The 14,756-nt window shown below is 42.9% G+C and overlaps 3 protein-coding genes across 5 annotated transcripts; 2 read left to right on the forward strand and 1 right to left on the reverse strand.

Annotated features, from left to right (window-relative positions):
• Positions 1-4,233: 4,233 nt before the first annotated feature.
• On the forward strand, positions 4,234-5,513 carry LOC105702450 (complex I intermediate-associated protein 30, mitochondrial). The gene is made up of 3 exons (XM_012430031.2): positions 4,234-4,345; positions 4,448-4,820; positions 4,894-5,513. The coding sequence occupies exons 2-3, from the start codon at positions 4,453-4,455 to the stop codon at positions 5,414-5,416; spliced, it is 891 nt and encodes a 296-aa protein (XP_012285454.1). The 5' UTR covers positions 4,234-4,345; positions 4,448-4,452; the 3' UTR covers positions 5,417-5,513.
• LOC105702451 (probable cardiolipin synthase (CMP-forming)) lies at positions 5,508-7,425 on the reverse strand. Of its 3 annotated transcripts, XM_012430033.2 has the most exons (5): positions 7,267-7,415; positions 6,946-7,175; positions 6,410-6,748; positions 6,028-6,285; positions 5,508-5,932 (listed from the first exon to the last, which is right to left on the reverse strand). In XM_012430033.2, exons 3-5 carry the CDS (start codon positions 6,734-6,736, stop codon positions 5,675-5,677), a joined length of 843 nt encoding a protein of 280 aa, XP_012285456.1. In that variant the 5' UTR covers positions 6,737-6,748; positions 6,946-7,175; positions 7,267-7,415; the 3' UTR covers positions 5,508-5,674. The 3 variants fall into 3 exon arrangements, with proteins under 3 accessions (XP_012285456.1, XP_012285459.1, XP_012285457.1); XM_012430036.2 differs by having other exon boundaries at positions 6,130-6,285; positions 6,946-7,425; XM_012430034.2 differs by having other exon boundaries at positions 6,959-7,404.
• A 460-nt stretch (positions 7,426-7,885) lies between these two features.
• LOC105702448 (probable ATP-dependent RNA helicase Dbp73D) lies at positions 7,886-10,499 on the forward strand. Its single transcript, XM_023433964.1, has 6 exons — positions 7,886-7,998; positions 8,197-8,774; positions 8,864-9,076; positions 9,158-9,368; positions 9,465-9,899; positions 10,073-10,499. The coding sequence occupies exons 1-6, from the start codon at positions 7,976-7,978 to the stop codon at positions 10,422-10,424; spliced, it is 1,812 nt and encodes a 603-aa protein (XP_023289732.1). The 5' UTR covers positions 7,886-7,975; the 3' UTR covers positions 10,425-10,499.
• The last annotated feature ends 4,257 nt before the right edge of the window (positions 10,500-14,756 follow it).

Consider the following 14,756-nt stretch of genomic DNA (forward strand, 5'->3'; position numbering starts at 1 on the left):
TCACGAAATATTACAGGAACACCTCCAAATGAAAACTACAAGACATCTAGAAAAAAAATCAGTCGCTTGAGATATTCAGAGAGGACTACAAAGGGAAAGTATCTAGAAAATATTCCATGCTACTGGGGGGGAAATCCCCCAGAAAGTGCGCCCGAAGATATGAATTTTTCTCCCAGGGAAATCCGGGTGGCCTGAATTTCAATAAGTCTGGAATGTATCCGGCTGACCCAAATTCGTCTTGCTTCTCTCGAGTGCGAGTATTACACATCAGAGATTCAGACTACTCACCCGAATTAAAATAATCGCCGCAGAGGTGGCCAGAGAGCGCGAAACTTTTCACGTCTCTCTGGGATTCCTTCGCAAAGTCGATTTCCCTCCGAGCCTTCCGCGCGGTACAGAAATTTCCGTGGATCGCCAATTGATAGGATCGACGCACGGGATCGAATGTTAAAGTCCTCGAGGAGAGCAGAGGGTTCTCGGATGCTCAGTTCGCGTCGAATGCCGGCCGTGTACTGTCCCGGCTCGATGCTTCGGCAGAGCGGTCTCATATGTTGACCCCCTTCTATAATTCTCCTGACTCCCGGACTCGTGCCCGAAGCACTTCTAACCTGCACAAATATTTCATTAAAAATACACGAAGCGTGTTACCAATAAGAACCCTAAGGCGATATGAAAGGATCATTAAATATATATATATATACATAAAGCGTTAAAATATTTTTCAAGCATTTCTACTGGACTTCTGCTGCACCGAATCACTTGAAACTTCGGCAGATGATTATGAACACCCTAAGTAAGAACGCGATGCGCGTGAAATCATCTAATTTTTCAAGGATCGTTTTTCTTTTTTTATTTAGCCTAGACTAGACCCAAGATCACGTTTCTTTTTGTTAAAATTGAAATTTCTAGCATCGCGTTCTGGGTTCACAGTTCCGGATCATTCGCGGTAATCCCGCCAGGGGCGCTGGCGTCGCAGTTCCTCAGCGAAGCCGGGAAGACCTTTGAATCTCGGGGAAAACCTTAAGATTCACGACGAAATTATTCACGAGAGGTGGAGAAACCATGGCTATGGACTTAGGCTTCGTAAATTATGTAATCCCTGCGGGGTATGCGAACAGCGCATGTGATATCCTGATTCCGGTGATGGTTAATGGGCCCTCAATCTCGATTGAAAAAGGTAAGGAAAAAAACAGCAAAATGTACCGCCTGCCTTCTTAGAGCATGAAACCGTAGCAGTTTAGTTTCGAGGGCCCAAGCGCACGCTTTTGCGCATGCGCGATAGTCCGCAACTGCTGGGAAGCGCTAAATTTTAATACGATTTATCTGGACGCGAACGTCGTTCCGAAGTTTCGAGAAAAAGGATTCCAGGATTCCATCGACCCCCGGGGAAGGGCACTGGAGCGCGTCGAGCCGTACCGGGACTCCGGGTCGGGATTGCATCTAGCTCGTTTCCCGGATCGTAGGACGCAGTGACGTAGAAGAGGAGCGGTCGAGCTCGGCGTGTCCGGTCGCCCTCGGGGCGTCTCCGAGAGTCTTCGGATCTTTCCGGAAGGCTTCGGGCGTCTCCGGGCGGAGTGGCGAGTCGAGCCGAGCCGCGCGAGGCCCAGTGACCGACATTCTCCTTTCCGTTCTTCCTGATCCTCAACGGGACGAATCATCCGGGACTTGCGTCAACCTCCGATCGAACACTGGATCCGTATTCTCATCCGAAGTGTCAGCGACCCGCAGAGGAATCGAAGTATAATTACTCCATTGCTATAGAAAAAGAAATGAACGTCTGTATAACTTAAAAAATTAAGCGGAACGTCAGGAGGTTATTAAAATTTTCGCGACTCCGATCGCTGGACCCACGCGAAGGTGTAGCGTATAGGATATAATAGGGAACTTTTTATTAACGATTCGGAGACTTTTGCAACCTGGGCGTTGAAAGTTCCTCCTCCACGTTTGAAATGGTTAAAATGCATTCCAAACCGATCCCGTTGGTCCCGATCCGGTTCCAGTGACCGTCCCCATTCCGACTCATCTTAAACTTCATTCATCCTGGACCGGCGCCATTTGCGTCTAACCATGCTCATGCATCTCGTTATTCATATAAATTCCTCCCCATCGGATCCAAACCGCCGATTCGCGGAACAACTCGGGAGCCCTGCTCGACCCAGGAGTTGCCGATTCCCCGTGACGATCGTCGGCTTTAATCACGAGTCGCCGTCCCGAGGTGCGCGGGTGCAGTCCGGATCGATAAACAATTTTCCCGTGATTTAGTTAGAACGCCGCGCGGGAAACGTAATTACCGTTAATTGCAATTACGGTTGCGCTCCATTCACTGGGTGGCATATTGAAAATTTCACGGCGCCCTGCGCTACGAACGCGGTTACTACGGAAGCTCGACCGAAGCTAAAGGACGCCAGAGGTTACCAAAGGGCACGGCGTGGATGGGAACGATCTGGAGCTATCACGAATCTATGAAGAAAAGGACGTGGGGTGTCCCTACGCAGATGACGCAGGCGTAGCGGCGGATATCCCCGAATTCTTCGCCCAAGCAGTGGAGAAATTTTCGAGACGCCACCACCCTGGGGCGGAGTTCCACTTTTTATTAGAACCATCAGTAGACCGCGTTCCCGATTTGCCGGTTATCCAGACGTTTAACCGGATGCCGGAGAATTCCGTGCCACGACGCAAAGGACTGCCTTCGGAAGAAACTACCTTCCGTTAATATATTTAAGTTAGACTAAGCATTCTGCTCGTGGGAATATCTAGCGGAATTATATCAAAACCAGGCTTTAAGGAACATGTAGAGTGGCGATGTAGATCCGTCTCGGAGCATGCCGGGACGCCGAAGATGCATCATTCGGCTCGTTTCCTCCTTTTCTTTTCGGCCGGGTGTAGGCCGGTAGGACACGGCCGACGTCATCCGGAGGTGGATGCCCCCGGACACGGCGACCGTGTAGAAAGTGCGACCCGGCACACGGAAGAGCACGCACACGCCCGCCGCTCGGTCCTCACTTCGGCGCGAGCGGTCGCGCGTGCCGGATCGTCCGGACCGTCCGGATCATCTCCAACTCCTAGAACCGGGAATTCTAAAGGCGTGGATCCTCTGGACCAGCCGGCGCCGTTCGTCTGTAACTTTGTTACGTGAGAGCAAGCCGATAACCGAATCCAACCAGTCCAACCGAATCCTCGCTGGCCGGCTGCACCGGCTCGGTTTCGTGCCCATGGAAGTGTACTTCCTGCTTCCGCTCCAGATTCCTTTGTTTGATCGACCCTTGCAAATATCCCTTTATCGGATCTCCGTTGGCTGATTTCCGCATGCTGGAAGTTTGCGTTTGCGTATCGCTCGATTCCGAACGAAATTTAAATTTAGGGAGGTTAAGGCTTAATTTAATCATAAATAAATTTAATCAATAATCGAATCACAATCAATTATAGTTGCGACTATCGCAAATTGCAAATGGAGTTGCCGAACTCGCGATCAAAGTGGATCGTGACTCTTGCAACGACGTTGTAGGCCGTATGCAAATTTTCAAGATACAGGGCAATGTGTGCCACTTACGGCCATCGACCGTTGGTTTATACAACCTGGACAATTGACACCTTTATATTGTTATGCTAAAAATAAGCACAGGAAGCTGCGCGATCGTGGGAATTCGACGTAGAAAATAATCGCCAAGAATGGATACAGCCAACTACATTCATAATTTCTTGTAACCTTATTCACTTACCCTCCTCGGCACCAATTTACTTTTCATTGCTTAATCATTGGTTGCTAAATGCACTGCAATTTTTAAACTTAGAAAATATTTATAAGAATTATTTAATCACGGACCTAGAGTACCAAAGCTCTATGAAACTTATTTTTACATTTTCACGGTACAGATGAAATGTGTTAAAAGATGTATTATTCCATGTAATGTTTCAAACGCGTTCACCGTCAGTTCGACTTACTTGGAATGGTATATACGATTAGTTAATTGCGGTCTAAATAAATGTGGTGGAACATTTACGTTATTAACCCAAGATTAACTTAGACGTTAACTTTAACCTACGGTTAGGTAATTAATTTAATCGAGGTTGCTGGAAGCGGGATTAATAAAATGGTTTGAATTTCGCGCGACTATGTGCACGCATTAAGCTGCCATATTGAGTCAACAGCCGTGTTGAATTTAACGCAACATGTGCTGCCCCCTGGTGGTAGCTCGTGAGCAATCTCCCAACTCATCTCTGGCAAAGAATACAGATGTCTCCACCTCTGTATTCTTTGCTTCAGTGTTCCAGATTTTTCGATAGAGGGTCAAAAGGGTTTCCCAGAAAATTTGTTGCTATTCGCAAGCGATTTAAATTAACGAAGGTATGTAAACACTTGTATCGTTAATATTATTTTTCACGCATTTTTCTCCAATTGCTACCTTAACTGTTCCTTGTTTTTTAAATATTGTTCTTCCGATTTTAGGCAAGATGAAGGCATTCTGTCCGCTGCGGTTACTCATGAGAAACATAAACAAACCAAAATGCAATTTCCATACCTCGCGAGCGTTGTTAGAATTCTATGAATCAGATAGGAAAGGTGGTTATCCCCATATTCCCAGCAAAGTTTCGGAAAAGAAAAGTATCATAAAAAACATTATAGAAGGATGCCAACGATTTTGTTATGAAATGAAAGTATTATCTAAAGAGGTAAGGGAAGCATTGCGAGCGGACCCAGTACTTGCCTATAGACATAATGAAGTCGACGTTGAGTGGAGATTTGATGGAGATCCTTCAAGACTCGAAGATTGGATTGTCACATGCGACAGTGAATATGCAGAAGGTTTCTCATCTTGCAGGTAAAACTAGGCCTAGACATAAGCGGTATAAAGGTAAATGAGTGAAACGTCATTTGATTTATGATATTTGCAGTTTGCAATTGTCTCCCAGAGGTACTGGCATATTTTCTGGAATTTTGGATACCAGAGTACCTAAAGATGGAAAGTTATCCCGTGCCGGTTACTGCAACATTACCACAGCACGTAGACAGATATCGTTTCGACGTGACACTCCTCTCGACTGGACGCAGTACTCTCACCTAATATTACGTGTGCGAGGTGATGGGCGAAACTACTTAATAAACTTAGCAACTGCTGGTATGTTTGATATTTTCTGGAACGATGTACATCATTATGTACTTCATACACAAGGAGGCCCTTACTGGCAGTATGTTAAAATACCGTTTTCAAAATTCTACTTAGCAAGTAAAGGAAGAATTCAAGACATTCAGTATAACATACCATTAGACCAAGTCTGGTCCATAGGTTTTTCATTGGCAGATCAAATTTCAGGACCATTTAAATTAGAAATAGATTATATAGGTGTTGAATACGATGCGTTACACAACGAAGAGTTTGCATATGAAACATACAAAGTTGAAAAGTTCATAACTTAAAGGGTCGACTCCAAGTTTCAATTCATTGAGAAGAAATTAGCACATAGATTGCGCTATTTAGGGATACTCTGTAAATAAAGGAAGATTCAAGTACAAACTCTGTATCATTTGTATATATTACATAAAGGTTTTAAAAATATATATATCTTAGCAGCAGTGTGACGCCGCAGGATCAACAAATCTGTACACACATAAATCATGACGGTAGTTTCTTCAGACTTCACAGTGGCGATGAACAAGTATCTCTTAGGGTAATGGTCATGGAGAGATTTTCTTTTTCCTCAGTAACTTATAAGTGTCCTTTGATACTAAATAGCTGAAACCACCAGCCAGAGTTGTTACTGCTGTTAGATAACATAACCCTTCTAAAATGGGATGATTTACAAAATGAAACACAGGAGCAGCCAAAGTACTTGCAATTAATGCTAATTGCACGCCTGTGTTTAACTTGCTGACAAGGGTGGGTGCCAATTGCACGGTTGCATGAGTCGGGTCAAAATACCTTGCCAGTGTTATCTGAAGAAAACGTTCGGTTTTAGTATGATTATTCCTGGTAGGAAAAAATCAAAAGGGAGAGAAAAATAATCTGATGCAATAGAGGTTATACTAACAGGGGGAGGCAATGAACGATATCTGATATACGAAGCTCCAGCAATCAATAGAACGTCTCGAACAAGAATCAGACATGTGAGTGGTATAGGTATAAGTCCTACCCATGCCAAAGATAGAAACAGAGTTCCTACAAGCAACTTGTCAGCAACTGGATCCAGAAAGCTTCCAAGTTTGGATGCCTGCGAAGACCAAGTGCGAGCGATCCATCCATCTGCAAAATCGCTCAGGCCTGCGAATCCAAGCAGCCACAATGCCACCTGTGGTACAATTCAATGATCGTACATGTTTAATGTTGCTAAATGAATTACATCCAAGACATGTTAGAAAACGATGGGACTTTCATTACAAAAAATATGTATAAGTACTATGTAGGCAAATCACCTGATAATCTTGGGAGAGGATGAAATAACTTAGGCAAGGTGTACTTATTATGCGTCCTATGCAAAGAAAATTCGGCACTGTCCAAATGTTTTCTCTTTCGATAATCTCTTCTACTTTTTCTTTGGTTTGCTTGAAATCGCGAATTAATTTTGCCTTAAAAGCTTTCCCCCGGGCAGCACGATCTTGCATATCGATTTTTTTCCTCTGGAAATGATCTCCATCTCCAATGGAGTAAGGCCTTAGTCTTATCAGACTCAGACATCTTTGCAGCAGACGTTTGTTCACAATTTGAAAATGTCTGAATTGTATTAATAGTGAGTAACTCATACTTATTTACTTCTGCAATTGAAGCAACATATCTATATAAGATCCTAAGTAAAAACTTGCATAGTTTTTCCTCCTTCATTGCACTTTAGCATTGCGCTCTTATAAGCGAAAGGTATCTTTTTAAATTGGATTTAAATTTCTAAGCCGCTAAAATGCGCACTTCCAAGTATAAATCAAGAATTAAAACGAGATATGCTTCGAAGACTTACCGTTACTTATTACCTTGATATTATTTACACTTTTACGACAACTTCTGTCATATTCACGTATTGCACTCACTGACAATTTAATACATAATTTAATGCCCTTCGTGGCATTAAAATTGTGTTGAGTTTAATTACGTCCATTTTAATTTATATCCGTCATGCAAACCATGTCGTCAGGTGATTTATAGGTATATTCCCATATATGTGTCCATAACGTACACTTCCGTTACAATCTGTACGTAAAATCATATTTTTATCTAGCATTGAACTCTATACATATATGCCTTGTATCTAATTAGTGTATTTTCAAAGTGCACTTCTCACGTCTTCTTCTTCTCGGTGGAACAGCTTGAAGGAACACTATTGTCAGATACATAAATCAACAATTAACAATTTATAATACAGTTTTTCTCCAATTTATCTACATATCGAAGTCAATAAACTCCATTTCTAACTTCACCGGCTGAACGACATCGGCATTGAAATAATATGCACGTATTACATGCGGCATGAATGAATAAAACCACTGAATTGGTACTCATCAAGAAGTGCAACCTCATTGAGGACTGTAACTTTCGACGCCGTTTTTATTGGAAATTGTAAAACTCGAATAATGTTTCCAGATGAAGTTCATATCTGTGCTGCCCTCTGGTATCGTACATTAGCTTTCTCCGTTTTTTGCTCCCAATTTACGGATAAAATAAATAAGGTACGTGAAGGGTAAAATCAAAGTCTGCCCGTGAGAAATCTCCCAGCTCATCTCTGTTGAACTCTTAACTCAGCTTAATCTTAAGAGCCGCCCATCGTTAAATCTGAGAACATGAGCTCCAAATACGATGGAAATGTGCACTAAGTGCAGAAGTTGAGTTAACCCGACCAAACTTATTTCCTGTTGTACAGAAGTTGACTAGCTTTCAGCAGCCAATCAGAATATTTCATTTTTACGTCTACGACGCCGTGGAGAGGATGAAATTTTGATAAAAATGAGTCTTTCCGGTATAACCTCTGTGAACCTCCGGTATAACCTAACAACATGAGCCTTTTTGTTGTAAATACGTAAGTTGCAGTAATAATTATGTTATTTAGCCAATTTTACAATAAAAATATTTGTTATCAGTCCTCATGATAATTATTTGTCAATGGTAAATTAGGTCGTTGTATGTAAATAATTAAAATGCACGACAGTATTTATTCTTGCATGTGTGATAAATGTTAAATGTTATTATTTAATGGGCATATAACTGTTTGAAATAGGTATCAAGGGGAAGAACAGGTACAATCAGAAACGTCGAATCATCTTTCTACATTATTACAAAAAATTGAAGAGCGTAAAAAACGTAGATCTGGTGCTAAGGAAAATACATTGGATGTTAAAAGCAATGGGCAAGTCGATATTCCGACACCTGCAAAAAAAAGGAGGATAAAAAATGCTTTAAGAAAAAAGAATTCCAATATTACAAATAAAAAAATTGTGCCCACTTCCGATCAATTGATAGCACCGAGTAACGAGAAGGATGTTAGGCCTAAAGATTCACATAAATTTGTAGTTTTGGGTTCTGAATCTCATAAAAAACAGCGAGCAGTTAAAAGGATCCTTCCAGATTGGTTAGCCCATCCTGAAGTTATATCTACCGATTTAAATAGTGGGCCTGATTTGACCGAACTAACAACGATTTTGGATGATAATTTAATTAAAGTTCTCAAAAAGAATGGAATAAAAAAATTATTTCCAGTCCAACATAAGGTGATAACATGGCTTAATAAGAGTAATAAGGAACGAACGATGGGGTGGTGGCCACGCGATGTATGTGTCTCTGCACCAACAGGCAGTGGTATGAAAAAATGAAATATATCTTTTCTGGTAAATGCTTCTTATGTCTTTATAAAATAATTAGCAAGGCTAATATTTCTCCTGTTTTAGGTAAGACTTTGGCTTACGTTCTGCCAATTGTTCAAGCCTTGCAAACGAGATTGGTGCAAAAGGTGCGCTGTTTAGTAGTATTACCTGTGAAAGAGTTAGCAACGCAAGTTTACAAGGTGATAAGTAAATACTTAGCGCATACTAATTTAAATGTCACCTTATTATCAGGTGTATTAACCTTCAAACAGGAGCAGAGTAACCTTGTCAGAAAAAGTTTGTATTTATTGTCGTACTAATGATTTTACCTATTGTTTTGAGACAGTAAAAAGTCTAATTACTTGCTTTCATTTTCAGCTGAGAATGGGGAGTATATCAGCCGGGTTGACATAGTTGTTGCAACTCCTGGACACTTAATAGATCATATCGAAAAGACTGTTGGTTTCTCATTGGATGCTTTAAGATTTCTTGTTATCGATGAAGCAGATCGTGCAACGGATTGGCTGCAACATCTGCCGCCTCATTGTTTGCATGCTCCGCCTCTTACTACATCAAATGTCTTCTCCAGGTAGCTATTTTTTTTTCTTTTCAAACTGCCGTAAATCGAGTAATTGCAATGAAAATTATTAATAAAATAATTAATAGAGTGCATTATGTTATACAGTTCGTCGATCCCAACGCAGAAATTACTCTTCAGTGCAACCTTATCTCAAGACCCTGAGAAGATCAGTCGTCTAGGTCTATTCCAGCCTATACTGTTCACATCGGTCATATCCGATAAGGATGAAGACGTAAACTTAGACAAGGAAGTTGGAAACTTCATTGGACGATACACTGTTCCAGACGAGTTAACAGAACGTGTCATTGAATGTTCTGCCACACACAAACCGCTTGTTCTTCTCCATCTACTGAGTAAAAGTGACCCTTCGGAAAGATCATTAGTATTCACTAATTCTGGAAAAATGGCCCATCGTTTGACAATTCTGCTTCGGTCATTCCTGAAAGAAGAGAACATCTCAGTGGGAGAACTATCAGCTAATTTCTCTCCGAAGCAGAGGGAAGCAGTTCTGAAGAGTTTTGCCGATGGGAACATTCAAGTGTACGTATGCATAGTGAACAATTACATTTCATTCTGAGCAAGATACTTATTTGAGAGGACTTTAAATACATCCAACGGAGGGGGTTTAAAATACATTCAACGGGCAGCATTTTCAGAGTCTCCTTTCCTTACACTCTTGTTTAATGTTTCAAATTATTTCCACATTTTTACAGGTTAGTCAGCTCCGATGCCCTGGCTAGGGGTGTGGATATTCCAGGAATTAAGCTGGTAGTTTCCTACGATCTTCCAAAGTACATCGAGGGGTATATTCACAGAGCAGGGAGAACTGGACGAGCGGGAACACCCGGAACAGCAATTTCTGTGCTTACTCCTAATCAAGTAGGGGCATTCAATAAAATGTTAAAAAGTGCGCGCAAAACTACACCTAAATTTGAGAAACTGGAGTTGGAAGCTCTAGCAGAATCCATCGATTACGAGAAGCACTTGGAGATGCTGAAGGACACCTTACAGAAGGAACAATCGGAGTACTTGGAACGAAGAAAAGCGATTAAGAGGAAACGCTAACAGAATTTCTTAACACTAAATGATTGTTGCGAGAAATATTTCTAAGGCTCAATGAACAATTTCTATGACACCGAATTATCATAGTTAAATCCCCTTATCTGTATGGAATGACTCGAGTCATTCATTAGGCGGAGACTATCACGAACTACGTGCGTGTAAAACTCGATCGCACGTTATTCTTTAATTTTCATTAGCGATCATGTACACTAGTTCTATTCCCTACATGGAAAATACTGATAATCTGAGTCCCTAACTAGGGTGGTCTATCAGATAGTTCCTTTCATCAATTAAAGATGCAGTCAATAACGCGTCGTTTATTGACTACATCTTTAATTGATGAAAGAATTACTGAAAATGAGTGCGGATGTCAGGGGAACATTAAACAGGGAGTTATTTCCTGACTGTGAGAGTAAGGTGTACTTCTCGGTTTTGGATGTGCATTTTACAGCAAAACGTTTCACGGTGGGCCGAGCAAAAGCTCGTTCCGACATCCGGGGGCAATGTTACACGAAATATAATGAATGTCCGCCGGGAGCAAGAGAGGCAGTGCCAATTACGGTCTAATTGCAGCGACGGGACATTTAGCCGGAGTTTCGAAGTACATACTCGGAAGGGGGAACATGTACATTTTAGAGAAGAGCCAGTCATTAACTCTTCATTTCGACTTCCGGGCCCAAATTTTAATCCCCTACATGTGATATATAATTTTCAACACATGATTACGAAGGTCTTGAAGCATATAGAATTTAATGTTTAAATAATGTAATAAAGAAAAAAGAATCATTTCTTTTTTTTGCTTGTCCAGGATAAACAAAAAATGTCATAAGTTCAGGACCTCCATAATCACGCGTTAGTTTCAAATTATTCGTTGCACCTGTTTTGGAGAAAAGTTTCATACGTATGTTGACTTTTTGGTACATATGTATAGCCTCATATATATATATATATATATATATATGAGGCTTTCGCAACACCTTAAGAGCGCCTCGCTCCTTTCCCTTTGCTCTTATCCTTTTCTCTTAATTGCGGTTCCTCGAAGTTTCGTTTCAATTGCAGTCGCTTCTCTGAGGGGTACGGGGGGGCAGAATTCCTTCTGAAATTTTAAAGAGGCAACGGCACAACCGGCTGTTAATGCTGCGAACGAAACAACGGGCGAAACAGGAGCCGGCCGGGAAAGAAAAAGTGCAAGAGTGCACCGAACGAGAGGCGAAAAAGAGAACACGGTCACCCACCGTGACACCCTCGTATTTCGTGAATCTTCGCCTCGCATCCGCGATATTCTGACGACCTGGTGACTAACCATGACGTCTATGGGTGTTGAGTTTCTCAGGAAATCGCCGGGCCTCTGCATGCTCCTCTTGCACGTCCGGCCGCGAACATAACCGGATGAACCGAGAGAAGAGAAGCACTTAAAAAAAAATAGTGTCAATCAAACCGAAGAGATATATATCGTGTTAATTCAAAGAATATCAATTATACCGAGCTGAGATTAATATTTCTTCGGTCGAGGGAATTTTTTCTTCTCTCGGGGTAAGAACTGGTCGGGGGTGCGGACCACGCCACGTTGGTTCCAGTCCAAGATAAATAAATAAATTTTCGATGAAAAAGAGAAACAACGAAATTTCGAGACTTTCAGGGCCTACTTCAGGGCCTCCGCATTCGCGTGGTAAAATTTGAAATTAATCGGTACACCAATTCGGGTGTTAAGATTAATTTCCGACGATTTGACTTCTCAGACATATGTATAGGCTGACTCTTACGTATCACCTCGAGCAATGAACGAAATTGATTGTAGCATTTAATGCAGGGCCACGCACCGTTGAATATCTCGTCCGTCCATCGGGGTAAAAATTCCGGAGATCAGAAATTAGCGCGGCACTTCCTTTTCGAGGGATCCCGAGGAAAGGGGGGGAAAAGAAAGAGAAGAAAAAAATAAAGGAGAGAGAAGCGAAAAGAGATCGCCGCGTCTCACGGTGCACTTTTTCTCCCAGAAGGAGGTTCGGGACGCGGCCTGGCGCGACGTTCCCGAAAGTCCCTCGGTCACGGTCCCGAGGGGAGTCATCGGGAGAAGTGACGAGGAACCACCGGAATCACGGTCCCCGAAAGACGAGGAAGTAAAAGCTGAGCGTAGCCCTGCATTTAGGCTGCCGCCCGTTTCCGAGCAAATTGCTGAGTTACGGGAACCAAGGGAGCTTAATGAGATGCGAATTAACCGAGAAACGAGGCTGCGCCAGTGAATAATATTCGTACTTCCTGCCTGGGGTTTTCGGCGATGTCTTTTTTAAATCCCAACCGGTGGAACGCAGAACGCCCCCTCGACGTGGCCGGTGCACTCTCGGCGGAAGTGCACTCTCAAGCCGAAACGGTAAATTTTAGTGCCGATCCGTCCAGGGACCCCGGGAAGAGGGCAAGACCCGGTACCAAGGCATGCCGGGCCCTTCTGGCCACCTTCCCAAAGGAAACAATGAGGAAAGGAACGGCAACCGTTCGTTCGCTTCCACCTTATCAATTTGACAAGGGTCACGGTCCTATCCGATGTGTCCATACTTACAATCATACCGAAGTATACTAACCGAGGAAAAGCGTTCCTCGAGTAGTCCCAAGGAGACATACCTTCTTAATTAAATAATAGAATAAAAATAAAAGGACAATTGTCAGGCACGAAGACCCTGAAATCAAGGCTCGTCCTTCGAGGAGGAAATTTTAACGTCGTTAGGTGCGAACATTCGCGGTAGGGGTTGGAAAAAATTGCCACATCGAGGAATGCTTTTTCAAAGCTAGTAGGAATTCTCCTGTCACCTAATGTCGGGGAAGGGAGTAATTCACGTCTTCGCCATTTCCCATGCTCGGTTTAAATTCAACCTCTGGAGATACCATCGGGGGAATCCTTGACCGAGCCGGCCAAGGGATCGGAATTTAACGCGGAAAGGGGATCGGGTTTAATATTTTATTTCGAGGCGTGCTCGGTCTTCACCGAGGCACACTTAGAAATGCAAATCGCGCAGTGGAGCATAAGTCAAGATGCATGTCGAGCCCCACGGAGCATGCCATCCAGTTCGGAGGCACTTCCGCCTCTTCAAAACACCATAATGCACGCAGGCCGCGTTTACGTGTAATTACAATCGCCCTTCCTCCTAAATGCCTTGTTGTAGCCGCTCCGTAATGAGCATCGAGATCGTCGGTGATACAGCCGCGAGTTTTACTCCTCCATTATGTTTTTCACGCATCCGCGTCACTGCCTTTCAACGGATTAGATTTATTGCGATACTGGCCGTCCTCGTGTGCCTGCTAATTGCGATTTTTCATCGTCATTATGGCCCGTCTCAGAGTTAGAACTTGCTCGAGACGCCACGCCTCTCGCCGACGTCCGATACCGGCCTCGTTATGTGAAATCTTGACTTTTAATAGTTTACTATCTGCTAAGAAAAGAGAATTTGATATCGCCGGTACATTATGAATCAGCGGATGGACAATTACTGGACGTGATCATTTCAGAAATGAAATGCCCATGCGTTTACAAGTACCACGTGCCCTTTTTTTTTTTTTAATATGTGAGGCCTTAAAAAAAAATGTTATACCATTGGGATATTTATCGTCGTCGACAATCCAACTTTTAGTTCGCTCCTCGCATTAATCTTATGCATTTATCCCACTTGCCAAGAGTAATTAGTAATTCTGGAAAGTCTCATGGCCGGCGTAAAGATCCCTATTATCCGGCGATAACTCGGGGTACTAATCACGGTAATTAAACCCTCGTGTAGAAAAATATATGACACGTCGATTGACCCATTTCCGTGCATCGTTTAGGCCGGGGTGAGTCATTGGCATCCGATGGCTGACCACTCGAAAGAAGCCGTAAACCAAGAACCTGAGTCAACCAAACGTAATTCAGCAACCTGGAGCTCCAGCCGGAGAATGCAACGCTACTTTCGTCCTGAAAGCTCGCTCTGGCGTTTATGTCACCGTAACTCAGGATTCAAACTGATTGAGCAGAAAGTTAACGCTGCATTCAGCTCGACTTAATCACCGGCATTGGTGGCGTTCGATTAATCGCAATCGGCGATGCCGAGAGAGAAAGCGCGTGTCTACGTGGCCGCGAAATGACGGAAACGGGTCTCGACTATTAGGAATTCCGCCTAGAAATATAAATCTTCTTTAATTTCTCCTCTTTATCGCCGAAAATCTAGAGAAAAGTGAGCCCCTGATGCCCCGCAACACTTCGGACACCGACGAGCGACGGGTAATCGGGTTTCAGGGGCGCGGATAAAAAATACTTATAACGGTGACAAAAAGTAATAAAAAACATTTTATCCGAAGAATTGTCCAATTCTG

This window comes from Orussus abietinus, unplaced genomic scaffold (assembly GCF_000612105.2).
Source record: "Orussus abietinus isolate OABI.00-Male unplaced genomic scaffold, Oabi_2.0 scaffold17, whole genome shotgun sequence".
Lineage (NCBI taxonomy): Eukaryota > Metazoa > Arthropoda > Insecta > Hymenoptera > Orussidae > Orussus > Orussus abietinus.

Excerpts from the sequence above, each read along its gene's own strand:
- LOC105702450 (XM_012430031.2), top strand. The coding sequence starts at position 4,453 with ATGAAGGCATTCTGTCCGCTGCGGTTACTCATGAGAAACATAAACAAA. Across the intron at positions 4,821-4,893 it reads GAAGGTTTCTCATCTTGCAG|TTTGCAATTGTCTCCCAGAG; the intron begins GTAAAACTAGGC and ends TGATATTTGCAG.
- LOC105702451 (XM_012430033.2), bottom strand. The coding sequence starts at position 6,736 with ATGAGTTACTCACTATTAATACAATTCAGACATTTTCAAATTGTGAAC. Across the intron at positions 6,286-6,409 it reads TCCTCTCCCAAGATTATCAG|GTGGCATTGTGGCTGCTTGG; the intron begins GTGATTTGCCTA and ends ATTGTACCACAG. Across the intron at positions 5,933-6,027 it reads ATCGTTCATTGCCTCCCCCT|ATAACACTGGCAAGGTATTT; the intron begins GTTAGTATAACC and ends CGTTTTCTTCAG.
- LOC105702448 (XM_023433964.1), top strand. The coding sequence starts at position 7,976 with ATGAGCCTTTTTGTTGTAAATAC. Across the intron at positions 7,999-8,196 it reads AGCCTTTTTGTTGTAAATAC|GTATCAAGGGGAAGAACAGG; the intron begins GTAAGTTGCAGT and ends TGTTTGAAATAG. Across the intron at positions 9,900-10,072 it reads GCCGATGGGAACATTCAAGT|GTTAGTCAGCTCCGATGCCC; the intron begins GTACGTATGCAT and ends ACATTTTTACAG.